Source organism: Triticum dicoccoides, chromosome 1A (assembly GCF_002162155.2).
Source record: "Triticum dicoccoides isolate Atlit2015 ecotype Zavitan chromosome 1A, WEW_v2.0, whole genome shotgun sequence".
NCBI classification, from domain to species: Eukaryota; Viridiplantae; Streptophyta; class Magnoliopsida; order Poales; family Poaceae; genus Triticum; species Triticum dicoccoides.
The window spans coordinates 146,740,703-146,756,265 of NC_041380.1; the positions used below are offsets into that span (position 1 = coordinate 146,740,703).

The window sequence follows — 15,563 nt, forward strand, 5'->3', positions numbered from 1 at the left end:
ACAATCTTAGGGATAAAGGTTATCACACTGACGTTAAGGTGAGAAATATCAAGGGTGCCAACAAAGAATTCTTGAAACATGGACATGATCACCGGCTTGATATCATCCTAAAACTTTTGGAAAAAGGTGACTAGCAACACATCCGGATCCTAGACCAAATTGGACCTCATTTCCATGACTTCTTCATACCTCTCGTTGTTGTTCTCCTTGTGTCTGTCGTTGTTGCTCATCTTAGATCTCGATACAACAAGTTGAGATGAAGTCAAGTGCTCGACCAGACATATGCCTAAAACTCATCGATAGTGGAACCGATGGCGTATGCGTGTGGTTGATTGAAAAGTCAATGATGAATGAACAAACATACGTATATTAGGTTAAATTAGGGTGTTCAGAGAGCACGAAAATAGTAGGAATACGAGATTCAGATTTATATCATCCCTGGTAGTGCCAAAAAGCTCAGTGTTGAAACCACTCGTGATTGATTCATATTATACATTTTAGGGCATAATCTAAGTTTTTGGAAATCCACGCTTTATCTTACACTAAGCATCATAATTACAATTTAGAGTTGAAAATGATATGTATTATGGGCCATAGGTGAGTCCACTTGGGCAAGTCATTATCAATATTTTTTATGTGTTGAGAAAGTGTTTTCCAATAGATCCTTTTTTGGGAATTTAATTTCATATACTAGTCGCTGTTTTTTTTGAGAGAAATATCAGTCGCTGTTACCTTATTTTTTGAGAATAGTCGCAGTTAGCCTTTCTTTTTTGATATAAAAATCGTTGTTAGTTTTTTTTTAACATCAGTCGCACTCTTGGTGTACTCAAAACTTGACGCCTCACCGTTTGGAAGAATGACACTTTTCAAAGGTAACAGGCGTCATATCACACAGATCAATCTCTTTAGTGATGCTCAATCACTTTGGTTCTGGGTTTTTCCTCACTTGGGATTCTCTCAAAGTCGTCAGAGGATGGGTTGCTCCCAAATGACAAGCGTCAAGTTCTCTCGGAGCAGCCAACCAACAAGTGATTATGGGGGCGGCTATTTATAGTCAGGGGCAACCCGAGATGAATTTTCATGCCCATCTCTGATTCGACTGTTGTCAGGATAAGGATCCACTCGACAGCTAGCCCACGACGCAGCAACAACCAGAATTTGAACTCTCAAATTCGTCGGGGCACTCAATTTCCTCACGATAGGTAGATCGCACTGGCGAACTCCTAACTCCTCAACCTAAACAAATTCGTCAACGACTAGATGAACTTCGTCACTGTCGCTAGCAAATGCGTCAACTGTACTAGAGATTTCCAAAGGCTTCACTCGAAGCGGTTGTTGCGTGTATAGGTTTGAGTCAGTTTGAGCATCACTTTGGAATTGTGAAATATGTTTTACCTAGACCCCCTTTACCGGTACGGTTTTCCTATGACTCAAGGAAGAAGAAAAAGAAACTATCAAAACAAAAGTCGTCGAGCTTCAAAGTCTTCTCATCAATTTCTTCAAAGGCCGTACCAATTTCATAACCAAATTCTTCACTTGAAGAAATTCATTTTTAGGGGTCGTCTTCCATGTGTTAAACCAAATCTTCAGGGACTCTGTTTCATGTGTATACTCACAAACACATTAGTTCCTCAACCTATTTGTCTTCAATATTCCAAAACCACTAAGGGGGCACTTGATGCACTTACACTATCTCACACCGCGAGAAGATCTCATGTAGGGACCCATTTCATCATTACTATCAATAGAGGTGCTCCCGCTGGACAGCATTTTGCATTATCCCACAAATCAAGCGGTCCTCGAAGCCCCTCCTTTCCACCACCTGACGAGGCAATGACCAATCTAGGCAATCATACGCCTTTTGGAATTCCAACCTACGAAAGATGCCTCTTTGGTGTTTAACCATAACGTCATGGATAACTTCATGAAGTACTAATATCATGTCGTCGTTGTAGCTCCCCTTAACAAAAGCGTATTGGCTCATGTGTGTCAATTTGTGAGCAAGCATGACAAATCTAGCCGCACACACCTTCACAATGATTCACTAGATAACGTTAAACACCGTGATTGGCCTAAAGTTGCTTGATCACTATGCCCCCACAATCTTAGGGATAAAGGTTATCACACTGACGTTAAGGTGAGAAATATCAAGGGTGCCAACAAAGAATTCTTGAAACATGGACATGATCACCGGCTTGATATCATCCTAAAACTTTTGGAAAAAGGTGACTAGCAACACATCCGGATCCTAGACCAAATTGGACCTCATTTCCATGACTTCTTCATACCTCTCGTTGTTGTTCTCCTTGTGTCTGTCGTTGTTGCTCATATTAGATCTCGATACAACAAGTTGAGATGAAGTCAAGTGCTCGACCAGACATATGCCTAAAACTCATCGATAGTGGAACCGATGGCGTATGCGTGTGGTTGATTGAAAGGTCAATGATGAATGAACAAACATACATATATTAGGTTAAATTAGGGTGTTCGGAGAGCACGAAAATAGTAGGAATACGAGATTCAGATTTATATCATCCCTGGTAGTGCCAAAAAGCTCAGTGTTGAAACCACTCGTGATTGATTCATATTATACATTTTTGGGCACAATCTAAGTTTTTGGAAATCCACGCTTTATCTTACACTAAGCATCATAATTACAATTTAGAGTTGAAAATGATATGTATTATGGGCCATAGGTGAGTCCACTTGGGCAAGTCATTATCAATATTTTTTATGTGTTGAGAAAGTGTTTTCCAATAGATCCTTTTTTGGGAATTTAATTTCATATACTAGTCGCTGTTTTTTTTTTTGAGAGAAATATCAGTCGCTGTTACCTTATTTTTTGAGAATAGTCGCAGTTAGCCTTTCTTTTTTGATATAAAAATCGCTGTTAGTTTTTTTTTTAACATCAGTCGCTGTTAGTTTTTTTTAACATCAGTCGCTGTTGGCTAAGGTCCAGAGACCAGAGCTACATTCAAAAAGAGAAGAAAAGAAAAACTATGGTCCAGAGCCCACCCTTTCTTCTTGAGATATGGCCCAGAGCCAAAGGGAGGATTTGGGCTTTTGTTCGCCAGCTGCCCACAACCGTGTCAAGCCCAAGACCAGGCCGAAAGCCCACACAGCCGAACGGGGGGACTAAAACCCTACCCCTCGCAGTATATATATAAGCTCTCTCGCCCCCTCGCTTCCCCCTCATTCTTTGTCATCCCGGCGGCGGCGCGTAGCACAGGAGAAGGAGCAGGCGGCGGTGGTGCCCGAAGACGAGAAGCACGGCGACCTAGCCCGAGCTCGCAACCATGGTGAGCGCCGCCCCTTTCCCCATCTTCATCCCTCCGCGTGCTTCCTTGCCTCTCGCTTGTAGATCCGATCCGTGGCCATGCGGTAGCGCCGCCGGCTCTCTGTTGTTGAGGTCCTTGGTTAGGGTTGAGGTCATTCGGTGGCTTGTGCTCTTACTTGGCTCGGTAGATTTGCTTGTGTTTTCCCTAGTGATTCCTGTGGTTGATGGGTTGTAGCGTGTACTGTTAGTGGGTTCCATGCCTGTTCTAACATAGATCAACTCTCAATCCATGTAGCGTTGCGTTGATTCATGATCTAGAGGCCGCTACCGGTGTGGCTTTGGAAGATTTAGCTGCATGATTTGACCAGATTTGTATAACTTGTTGTAGATTGTAGATCAGTTTCGTTTCTTCTCTATGTGTTCCAAAGTGTTTTCCGAGGAGAATTTGTTTTGAGATGTCCTGCCTAATGCTCACAGTTGTAGCCAGCAATTTTCATGCTAAAATTACTCACACCCTTAGTTCGATGAATACTAAGTAGAACACATATTCCATCAAGACTTGCAGCAATCTCTTGTAATCTAACCATTTTTATGAGGTTTATGATCTAATGTGGGATACTGTACTTGTTTGCTGTTCATGTTTCGAAAAGATAATAATTGTTGTCCTTGTTTACCTGTCAACAGGCTAGGGGTTTGAAGAAGCATCTGAAGAGGCTCAATGCCCCGTCTCACTGGATGCTTGACAAGCTTGGTGGAGCTTTTGTAAGTGCATCAGTTCTTCTATCCTGTACTTCTTCAGGCATTTAAGATGTTCTTGTTCAGTGATCTGATACTTGATTTGTCTATTGATTTCAGGCCCCCAAGCCATCATCTGGTCCTCACAAGGCCAGGGAGTGCCTTCCTCTGATCCTCATCCTGAGGAACAGACTGAAATATGCTCTCACCTACCGTGAAGTGCAGTCTATCCTTATGCAGCGTCATATCATGGTTGATGGAAAGGTCCGCACTGACAAGACCTACCCTGCTGGTTTCATGGGTATGCTCTAATCTTTTTACAGAATTATTTGTATCCTATGTGAATTCACATTCTGCAAAGATTGTTAACGTCACTTGATTGCTGATATCTTCATTTTTGTCTATTAGACATCATTTCCATTCCCAAGACTGGTGAGAACTACAGGCTTCTGTATGACACCAAGGGCCGCTTCCGCCTTCACTCTGTCAGGGATGAGGATGCTAAGGTTAGGTCTATCCTGTTTCTGTAATGTCATCCTGGTCTTCCATAATGCTGATGCCTTCTGATATCTAGAACTGCTTATATTGTACTTATGAAACCTACTTGTATATGGGTAAGCATCGATATCCTCTTGCAATGAAGACCTTGCTGTTTGCCTACCATTGTACCACTCTGTTGTATGTTTGCTTTTCTATTTGCTCACCATGCTTAACTGTTTCAATCCTGTCTTCCATTTTCTGAAGATGCAATTTTGTTTTCAGATACTGCATAGATAAATTCTAGTTTGTCATTTGTTTTATTATCCTTAAATGTAGTATATACCATTATCTATTCATCTACTGACTTTGTTTCCTTCATGTTCAGTTCAAGCTCTGCAAGGTCAGGTCTGTCCAGTTCGGCCAGAAGGGCATCCCCTACCTGAACACCTATGATGGCCGCACCATCCGCTACCCAGACCCTCTCATCAAGGCCAATGACACTATCAAGCTCGACCTGGAGACCAACAAGATTGTTGACTTCATCAAGTTCGACGTTGGTAACGTGGTCATGGTGACTGGCGGGCGCAACACTGGGCGTGTTGGTGTGATCAAGAACAGGGAGAAGCATAAGGGAACCTTCGAGACCATCCACGTTGAGGATGCCCAGGGCCACCAGTTCGCCACCCGTCTGGGCAATGTATTCACCATCGGCAAGGGCACCAAGCCATGGGTGAGCCTCCCCAAGGGCAAGGGTATCAAGCTCACCATCATTGAGGAGCAGAGGAAGCGGGATGCCGCTGCCCAGGCTGCTGCCAAGGCCTGATTCTGAGGCGTTGAGTCGTTTTGCTATAGCCAGTTATCTGCAAGGATATAGAACTATGTTCCTGGAACCATCGTTTTTAAGTTTTGCCTGATGTTTGTTGATTTGCGAACTCGTGGTTGCCTCTAGATGTAATGTGGATGTTTATCTTATTAAGTGCTATTTCGAGACCTCATCCGGTTATCTTAAATGTTATCTGATAAAATGCTCTCTGTTTAAAGTTGGAAGATGTTTGCAACCTCTGATTTTGCTTCTTTTGGGGTTGACTTAATGGTTGGAGTTGTTGTGGAACCTTTGGCCCCAGCTTGTCAATACTGGAACCCTGAGCGGACCCTCTTTAGTTCAATTATATTCAACTAAATGTTCGGAATTCAACTTTAGTTCATTTGATTGAACTAACTCTTTAGTTCAACAATTCAACTAAATGTGCAGAATTCACTTTATTTTTGAAGCTTCAGTTCTTTTGGTTGACGACATTGTTTGAGTTGGAGTTCGTTCATCCGTGTGCGTCCCAGTGGTGGCGGCTGTTCGGGCCATTGAGAGGAGAAAATGTTTTCTTCCAGATGCCGCACGGTACCCTAAATCGGTTTTAGGGGTAACCACAAACTAGTTTTGTTGGAGGCGTTTTTGTGGGACCTGCTAGAGATGCTCTAAATGGAGTCTGGCTCGTGATCCACATCCGTCTATGGACCGTCGATAGAAGACATCGCCATGGCCTTGCAAATCACATGATGTGTTCCCTCTGTGGCATGAAGCAGAAGACTTCTGGTCACCTCATGGTAGGATGCACGTACTCCTTGCCGTTTGGACCTCGGCCCTGGGACGATGCTGCTTGGGCGGATGCCAAAGGGCGGGGAGCTGGCGGAATGGTGGTCTGCCACGCCGACACCTACCGAAGCAACCTTAGTGGGACTTTGTCACATTTGCGCTTCGTCGTCTTCATGCTATGGCTCGAGCGCAACGACATAGTCTTCCAAGCCTCGTCAAGCACGATTCATCAGCTCAAACACTGCGATATCATGATCGAGGGCGATCTATGGACGAAGACGGGAAAAGGGTTGTGCGGCATTTTAAGATGGAACCTGATAAGTGTCACACGTTAGGTACGAGCACACAACAACTTCCAAAGTTTTCGATGGCAAGTTTACTGGCGCGAGGATGGCAACTTTAGTTGCCAAGCATGACAACTTTCATGTTTCAGTTTTTTTTCTGACAAAAAACTTGCCGTCTATCACTAAAAATCATCATCCTTACGTGACTGGAATAGCTATCGAAAAACAATAGGACCGGAGTGCCACACACCTAACATGTGACACTTATCATTTGAGTTTAAGATAGCCTGGGTGTGTTCGTTTTTCTTTTTGGACAACGATGGTGTTCTTATTGGCGTTGTATTGACTAAGGGTGTAGGACTGACCAATCCCTCCCGTTGTGTTGGCCGCCATCGGCGGAACACCTCTTGTACGTTGTTTTCCGTTCTAATAATGCAATGACGCACGAAGCTCTTGGGTGTCTGAAAAAAATCTTTCTTCATATTAAAATTTGGTACTTTTTCTATTTATATACATAGGGCCAAATACGTTTTTCAAGGCTAACTTTGATCACATGTTATGACATACTTCATTACTGGCCAGGTGCACCTCAAGAACGGCAGCTCATGGTGGATCTCGGTAGTTTACGAACCACAAGGGAATGAACTGAAAACATAATTCCTCACTGAGCTGTATGCTAGGGGATTGGCCTGCCCAGGGCCTTGGGTCGTCTTAGGAGACTTTAACATGATCTTGCGGGCCTCAGAGAAGAATAATGCTAATCTCAACAGAAGTGTGATCACCAAATTTCAGAACTTTGTTGACGACCACGAGCTCAAAGAATTGTACATGCATGGACGTACATTCACGTGGTCTAATGAGCGAGAAACTCCTAGGCTAACCAAGATCGACTGTGTCTTGGTTTTGTTGGAATGGGAACTGGCCCACCCGAAGTATCTTCTTCACGCCTTTTCAACTAGTCCCTCGGATCATGCGCCACTCCACCTCTTGACTAGCATCAACTATAGTACGAAGCACACCACTTCCGTTTTGAGCTATACTGGACGAAACTCGATGGCTTTGGGGAGGCCATTAGTGCAGCTTGGGCTTGCGATGATTCCATCGTCGATCCTTTTAAAAGGTTAGATACACAGTTCAGGAACATGCCGAGTTACCTGTAGGCATGGGGGCAGAGGCAGACATGAAACATCAAGCTGCTCAGGAAGGTGGCTAACTAGGTGATATTCGGTTTTGATAAGGCCCAAGAAAACAGGAGCCTAACCTCCTTGAACTACGGCTGAGGAGAACGCTCAAGTTATCGCTGCCGGGGCTGGCTAGCTTGGAGTGTATCATTGATAGGCAAAGATCTAGGCTGAGGTGGCTCAAGGATGGTGATGCTAACTCTAAACTCTTCCAAGCAATGGCGAACAGCAGGAGGGCAAAAAACTTCATATCCAGCATCACATCAGGGGAGGAGATCATTACTGATCAAACACGGATGGAAGAGGTGTTTTCACAACATTCAAAAACTTGCTGGGAGTTGTGCCAGCAAGGAACGAGACCCTAAACCTGGAGTACCTTGGCATTCAATCCCATGACCTGGGCGACCTAGATCAGATCTTCAGGGAAGAAGTATGGAGAGTCATTAGATAAATTTCAGCGGACAGAGCACCAGGGCCCGATGAATTCATTGGTGCCTTTATCACAAAGCGTGGCCAATCATTAAAGGAGACATCATGGCCGCCTTACTTCAGCTGTTCGTTGGGGATGGCAGGGGATCCCACAAACTCAACCGCGCACACATAGTTCTGATCCCCAAGAAGGTAGACACACACGAAGTGTTTGATTTTCGCCCAATAAGTTTGCCACACAGCTTCTCCAAGTTGTTTGTGAATTTGCTAGCATCGCGGGTGAGGAAACGAATGCCAGACATTGTAGACATTAATCAGTCCGCATTCATAAAGGGTAGAAATCTGCACGATAATTTTCTGTTGGTCCGGCAGGTGGCTCAGAAAATACATATCAAGAAGGAACCGAGAGTCTTTCTGAAACTGGACATTACTAAAGCATTCGATGCCTTTTCCTGGCTGTTTTTATTTGAGATCATGAGATCCAAGGGCTTTGGACCTGGGTGGATGAGATGGATTGCTATTCTCCTTCAAACTTCCAGCACCAAGGTCATCTTTAATGGCGCCCCGGGAAGGTGCATCCACCATGCTAAACGGTTACGACAAGGTGACCTAGTTTACACTGATGTTTCGTTAATGGAGAAGTATGTCATATCAGCTAAGCGCCGTGACAAAAGAAATCAAATGGTTACTTTCAGTTCTATGCATAAACAAAGTACGACCATGCCATGTTTAGCTTCGAAGGTACAGGTACTACAGATTGGCAGGATAAAATTTCATATTATTCCGAAGAAAGAAGTGAAGCCTACCTTTCGAACACCATGCAATCAAGGCACGATCAGAAATATTGCGTCCAACTATTTTTGAAGCAACACTATAAGGATTCACAAGGGAGCATGCACGTGGTTGTCAAAGTACTAGTCCATTTTCGACTTTTGTGTTCAACATGGCCGGATACTTAAATTAGTTGAGATTTGATTTGTTAGGATAGGGGAGAGAGAGTCCGTATGTGTCTTTCCTTGTTTAAGTCGGTACAGTTTTTATCACCTATATAAAGGGCTGGCCGGCCGGCCGTGTAGGGGTAGTTTTCTTTTGGCTATTTTGCATCGATGGATAGATTAGCAAGTTGGGGGTATCTTCAGGCTGCCGCAGAATATTTGTTGATAGCTTTTGAGGCTATGTGATTTTGGTTTGAGATTGATTCTAGAGTTTCAATTTCTGCTGATCTGGTGAAGATCGTCCACGTACTTCCTCTTTTGGGTGTGCGTGTTGTTTTGGTGGTGATTGCATCTACAAGATCGCGAGCGCCACACTGTTTCAGGTGACACCGTATCATGAAAGATTGGGCAAATTAATTATACCATCGATTTTCTGTCGACGATCGCATCAAATGGTATTCAGAGCAAGGTTGATCACGATACAATTTTTTTTCTCGGCTATTTGATTCAATTATTTGAAAGATGGTGAACTCGCAGCATGAAAAATCTGATCATAAGGAGGGCGATGATAAAATGCATGCAAGTACATCTGACAGAAGACTTTGATGATCATGAGGAAGACTTAAGATAAACATCCAACATGAGGAGAGAGAGAAAGAGGGAATGTATAGTACATGCATGCAAGTGTCATCTGATAAAAAGCTGACTTTGATGGGACCTGTGTATCCTTTTTGCATGTTGTATAACTATGTATTCATGAGAACATAATGTTTTGTTTTTTATGCTCTGTCCGTCCCTAAATATTTGTCTTTCTACAAATTTCAAATGATCACCATATACAGATGTATATAGACATATTTTAGAGTGTAAATTCACTCTTTTGCTCTAAAAAGATAAATATTTAGAAACGGAGAGTACTACACAGTGCTACACTAATCTTTAAAACGCAATGGACGGCCGGAGATCTGCCGGTACGAGACGGAACCGTGCAATTTTCCGCTTCGGTATCTGATGATGTTGTAAGCCCAACCTGTTTAGATGGCGTGGTGGTTCTTCATGAGATCTTATATGAACTGAAAATGAAACACCAATCAGGCTGGAGTTGTTCGGCTCTGACCATGGCAACACGATGCTCTCGCAGGCTGCAGCTATCTTATGGCGCTTGCTGCTATCTAAGCATAATAATACTAAAACAAGAAACTTGCAGAAGAAAGTCAGAATTTGTTTGACGATATTGATACCAGATGTCCTTAAGAGTTAAGATGACCCAACATTTCATTTGAAACTTGATCCACAGCATATAAGGAACAAACAATGACAAATCAGAGTATGAGTAGCCGGGAGAAATCCTTGCTCCGGTCTTCACCGAAGCCGGCGACGGCGGCGCCCGCGGGTGCCGTGATCTTTCTTGGAAGCGTCGCCGTGGAGTTGCTCCTTCTCCCCACAGCTTGGGCTCCGGAGGGAAACCTCATATTCGTTGGATCGAGCGATGGAGGCGTCTTCGTGTCTTTCTTCTCCTTGGAGGCATCGTCTCGGAGCCGGCTACGACTGAGAAACTGGAGGATGATGGCATCTTTGCCGTCGATGGCGGCATCTTCGCCGCGTGGTTTGCTGAGGCGGGGCGCTGGTGTTTGTTTGGCAACGATGATGGCGTCGAGAGGAGCTTGGGTCGCGGCGTGGTCTTGGTGTTCGAGGTGCTCTTTTGGGCACGGCCGGCGCAAGTCCTGCATATTTCCCCTGTGTTGCTCGTCGTCAAAGTCGGAGCTGTCGGTTGCTTGCGCGTGTGACCATCTGTTGGCATGTGCCGGCGTGGCTTCTGTTTCATGTCGGTGGCCAGGTTGGCCGGTGGTGCCCATGTCATGTGGGTTGTGCTGTATCGATTTTAGCCCGGTTTTCCGTCAATTAACCGGGCAATTCTCTTCTTCTTAATCAATAAAAATGGCAAATCTTTTGTCTCGTTTCAAAAAAAAAAGAGTATGAGTAGTGCTAACGACGTACTATTCGTAACAGATTTTAATTCAGATTTGCTCATTCTCATCTAGATGAGAATTAACAAAGTCTCATCTATTCCCACACTATTTGATTAACCAAAATAAATAAATAAAAATCCCTATGAATCTCTGTGCAAAATCCCATTTCAGTTTTGTATAAAGTTCCGACTCACACCTGGCATTTTGTTTCTCGAGCTGTAAACTGAATTTGGTCTCGAGACAAATTTTCTTTTCAAAATATAGATCGCAATGTTTTTATTGTGCCTGTTTCAGTCCATGGGTAGCACGAAAGAGGTGGAATGGAAGCACCGGCTGAGTCCTCGAGCTGCAGCGACATCTATGCGAGCTGGACAAATCCTCTGGCGATGGTGCCGTTGGCGCCCCGGGGCAGGAACCCGCCGGGGACCTGCTCGTTGCGCGAGCCGTAGAGGATGCGCAGCGCCTCCGCCGGGGTGCGCTGGTACCCGAGCGAGTCCACGCCGGCGCCGAGGATGTTGCTGATGGTGCGTCGCTCCGCGCCCTGATGCCGGTCCAGCACCTTGACCCCCTCGTCCTTGGCGCCGCAGCCGGACAGCTCGTTGCGCCAGTCGGAGATCCGGCGCGTGAACTCGGCCACCGTGCGCCCCTTGTAGGGCGCCACCGTCTCGTCGGCGCGCTGGTACAGCAGCATCCTGATCACCGCGTCCTGCCCGGCCTCCACCGCCAGGACGCTGGCGTGGAGGCGCTTGGAGGCGTAGCCCATGAGGTTGGGGCTGATGCCGACGGCGGCGGCGGCGGTGACGTGGGGCAGGATGTAGGAGGCGAGGAGGAAGTTGACGGTGCCGTTGTAGGCGTCGAAGGGCGGGTCGAGGCGCGCGCCCAGGGCGTCGTCCATGATGGCGGCGAAGCGGTCGGCGCTGAGGTCGATGGGCGGGCGCGGGAACCCGCCGTTGGCCTGCGTGATGGCCCTGATGTGGCCCACCTCCTGGTACCCGAGCTCCGCGGCGATCTCGGTGGTGCGGAAGTCGAGGCTGGCCTTGCGCGGGCCGACGGGGGCCGGCCCGCCCGCCGAGAGGTTGCGGTCGAGGTAGTCGATGCCGCGGCCCAGCGCGGCGTGGAGGAACCACTCCGCCTCCACGAACTTGGGGTTGAGCAGGAACTGCAGCTGCTCCATGTCGCTCGGGTACACCGCGATGGCGCCCCGCCGCGGCAGGCTCGGCCGGCACCGCGGGTCGTCCGTCTGTGTGACTGTGATGGTCGCCGCGAGCGCGACGACCTGCAGGCCCGCGGCCAGCAGCTGCAGCAGGAATGCGCCGTGCGCGCGAGCCATGGCCAGGGAGGACGGAGCGCCGGTCGTGCCGTGCTGGTGAGAGCTCGCGTGCTTGGCTCTGCTCTGCTCTGCCCATGCTCGTCCGTGCTTGGGTCTGGTAATGGTTAGCGTGGATTTAGGAGGGCATGAGGTTGGCAGGACACGAAATGCTCGCGTGTCCATCACCACGGCGGGGGCGCGGCTGTGGCTGATGTTGACTAGGGATTTGGTAAAATTTCTCTTAACCGTGCCCAAATGATCGCATGTTCTCTAGAGCGTTCTGTATTTTGAACCGTGCCCAAATCCCGTTCGATCGAAAATCAAGCAGCAAGAGTCCGACCTCAGGGTCCACCATAGAAAGGCATTCCTCAGTCCCAGAATAGCATGCATACGGGAGCCATATTCCAATCATGTGAACTACTAGTAATCTGTATTTTTTTCGGGAAACACAACTGTGCTTTTCTTTTTTCAGAAAGCACATACCGTGTCTTTTTTCTTCTTCTAGGAAAGCACAATTACAAAAACATATTGTCTTGGTTGATGAAAAGTTAGGTTGCTAACTTGGGAATCATAATTTAAAATACACATAACTTATTATGTTTGATTATGTATATTTGTAAAAATATTTATTGAATATAAGTAGAATAATTGAATAGAAAATATTATTTCATGCATGGTTGAATGGTGTGATGAGTCTTTCTCTATGCATGATTGCATGTTGAGGTGGGCCTTATCCTACTTATAATTATATGATGAGGTGGCATTGCTTACATGTTGAGATAAATAAGTTAGTGGGCAACTCTCTCTTAGGTATATAGGGTTCTAAAGGATAGCAATTTTGTTAGGGAAGAAATCGTTTGTGTTCTTTTGGTTTGTAGGAATGGATTTCTGTTCCTATATAGGATAGAACTATTTTTCTTCATATTTTAAAGGAAAAAACATTAACCTAGACTCAACGAATTTTTTCTATCGTATGCGTCAAATGACATCTCTTTTCCTATAAAAATTGAGATATATATGTCATCTCATTATTTTCAGTTCCTATAATATTTCTATCATACGAACCAAATGAGACCTCAAACTATGACTATGGACTAACAGAGTGTAGTTTAATTAGGTTGGTCATCAGAATGATATATAGAATTAATACATCGTCATGAGGAAAAACTGACCTCTAGTTGAGTAATCCGTAATCCGCACCTGAGGTCATATCCTTTAGGCGAGTGATACGCGCCGGCGCACCGGCCCAAATTTGGGCCGGTCGCAGCGCTACCACACGATACGCCACTTCTTAACCGTAGGATCATTCCTTCAACTCACAGGAAAATAAAAGAGGATAGAGCCCAGCGCAACCGCTCGTCCTCATCCGTGCTCACCGGCCCCCTGCACGGCCGCGCAACAAGCGCTCGTCGGCCGCCCCCATGACCCGGTCTTGCCGTCGGTTGCTCGTGCCAGCGCACCGCAACAAGTCGGCGTCGTCGCGCAAGGTCGCCGTCGTCGTGCCCGAGCGCCCCGTGGTTGCAGAGAGGACACACCATTGCATCTCCGCCACCGGTCGCCGTTGCAGCTCCGCCACCACCGTCGTCCTCCATCCCAGAAAATTGCCGTTGGTCGCTTCCAACAAAAGGACGCTTGGGGTTGTAGTTTCACACCCAAATGGTTGTAGCATCCCCATCTGCCGCTCGCAGCTCCTTGCACTGCCAGTTCCAACATCGCCGGCAGCCGGTTGTAGCATCCCCGTCTGCCCACTCGTAGCTCCTTGCACTATCGGTTCCAGCTCCGCCGACAGCCGGTTGTAGCAAAAATCATCGCCGGTCGTAGCAAAATTCGGCAATGGATGCAGCAAAACTTCGTCACCGCCGTTGTGGTTGCCGCTTCGCCGTGAAATCCTTGTAGCAAAAATTGTCCCGGTCGTAGCAAAATCCAGCAATGGATGTAGCAAAACTTCGTCATCGCCGCCGTGCTTACAGCTTCACCATGAAATCCTTGTAGCAAAATTTTGTGTCAGTGGTAGCAAAATCTGACGAAGGTTGTAGCAAAAAATCATAACGACACGCACCCCACTCTCCGCCAGCCCCGCCGGTTGAAACAACCCCGACCGGCTGCTCCCCAGTCGCGGGCCCTCGTCGTCTTCCTTGCACTAACACGCCTTCCCCTTGCGGCGTGGCCAGGAAAGGGGGTAACCAGCTACAGAGCTCCCACACCCGGCCCAGGCTCGCAGGCTCGCGGCGTCTCCCGGCCGGAGCAGCAGCAGATGGCCGCACCTTCAGTGGAGACATGGAAGAGCTCGTCCTGCGGTGTTGAGGAATTTAATGAAGGAGAAGAGAAAAGAGATAGACTGCGAGGAGAATGGTTGTGCGGTGTGAAGAGATAAGGGATGGGCGTGTCCTTCAGGCCCACCTAGGCACGTGGCCAGCTTTTTACGTGTGATGTGCGAGCGCGTGCCACAGCGACCGGCGCAAAGTTAAGCCGGCGCACCGGTGTTCAACGTTTCCCTATCCTTTAGGATGAAGACTCGTATGCTCGTAGTGAACAATAAATGTGAAAAAACAGCATTTTTTTTCAAAGAAATCTAATAGCTTTAGGAATTCAAGATGCTCAGATGCGGTAGGAGCGTCCAAATTTTGGTGGTCAAATGACATACGAGCAGCTCATTGCCAAATAAAAGGAAGAAACAGGTGAATCTTTTCTTTTATTAGTTTTTTTGATAAAAGAAGGGCCCGTCCCTTCCGATTTCCATTAAAGAAACTAGCATCAGGTTCAAACGATTACACAACTAGAAGTTCAAGACACCATCAACATCTACAAATACTAAGGAACGACCAAAGCACTACGAACTGCCCCCCTAAGGCAAACTGGCAAAAGCACAAAGCTAAATACGTCTACTTTATTACAGACCGGAATAGCTGCACACACGACCTTTTATGCACGACAGGTGGACGATGGTAGGATCTGACGTTGCTTAGGTATGGAGGGATTCAATCCAACAATTATTACCCTATGTCGTCCATGCATCGTCCGCAAAATCATCGGCTGTGTAGCATTGCTCATTACAGACCAGACGAGATCTAAGGATCTAGCCACAGCAACCAAAGTCTTTTGATCATCTAAACACAAAATAAACTACCACTAGTAGAAAACGAGCCTATTGTCCCGGTTCGTAAGGGCCTTTTGTCCCGATTCCTGAACCAGGACTAAAGGGTCGGTACTAATGCCCTATCCCTTTAGTCCCGGTTCAATCCAGAACTGGGACTGATGGGCCTCCACGTGGCCTGTGCGCGGAGCCCAGGCAGGAGGGCCTTTGGTCCCGGTTGGTGGCACCAACCGGGACCAATAGGCATCCACGCGTCAGCATTTCTGTGGCTGGGGTTTTTG

At 46.6% G+C, this 15,563-nt stretch overlaps 2 protein-coding genes across 2 annotated transcripts; one reads left to right on the plus strand and one right to left on the minus strand.

Moving 5' to 3' along the window:
• Positions 1-3,175: 3,175 nt before the first annotated feature.
• Positions 3,176-5,507, plus strand: LOC119367919 (40S ribosomal protein S4). Its single transcript, XM_037633298.1, has 5 exons — positions 3,176-3,299; positions 3,962-4,039; positions 4,133-4,313; positions 4,421-4,518; positions 4,878-5,507. The coding sequence occupies exons 1-5, from the start codon at positions 3,297-3,299 to the stop codon at positions 5,313-5,315; spliced, it is 798 nt and encodes a 265-aa protein (XP_037489195.1). The 5' UTR covers positions 3,176-3,296; the 3' UTR covers positions 5,316-5,507.
• Positions 5,508-10,977: 5,470 nt separating this feature from the next.
• Positions 10,978-12,716, minus strand: LOC119275298 (desiccation-related protein PCC13-62-like). Its single transcript, XM_037556149.1, has one exon. The coding sequence runs from the start codon at positions 12,369-12,371 to the stop codon at positions 11,238-11,240; it is 1,134 nt and encodes a 377-aa protein (XP_037412046.1). The 5' UTR covers positions 12,372-12,716; the 3' UTR covers positions 10,978-11,237.
• Positions 12,717-15,563: the final 2,847 nt, after the last annotated feature.

What these genes read in the sequence shown, in the direction of transcription:
- LOC119275298 (XM_037556149.1), bottom strand. Translation starts at nt 12,371, where the DNA reads ATGGACACGCGAGCATTTCGTGTCCTGCCAACCTCATGCCCTCCTAAA.
- LOC119367919 (XM_037633298.1), top strand. An exon ending in ACAAGCTTGGTGGAGCTTTT is followed by an intron (nt 4,040 to 4,132) that starts GTAAGTGCATCA and finishes TATTGATTTCAG; the next exon opens with GCCCCCAAGCCATCATCTGG. An exon ending in CTACCCTGCTGGTTTCATGG is followed by an intron (nt 4,314 to 4,420) that starts GTATGCTCTAAT and finishes TTTGTCTATTAG; the next exon opens with ACATCATTTCCATTCCCAAG.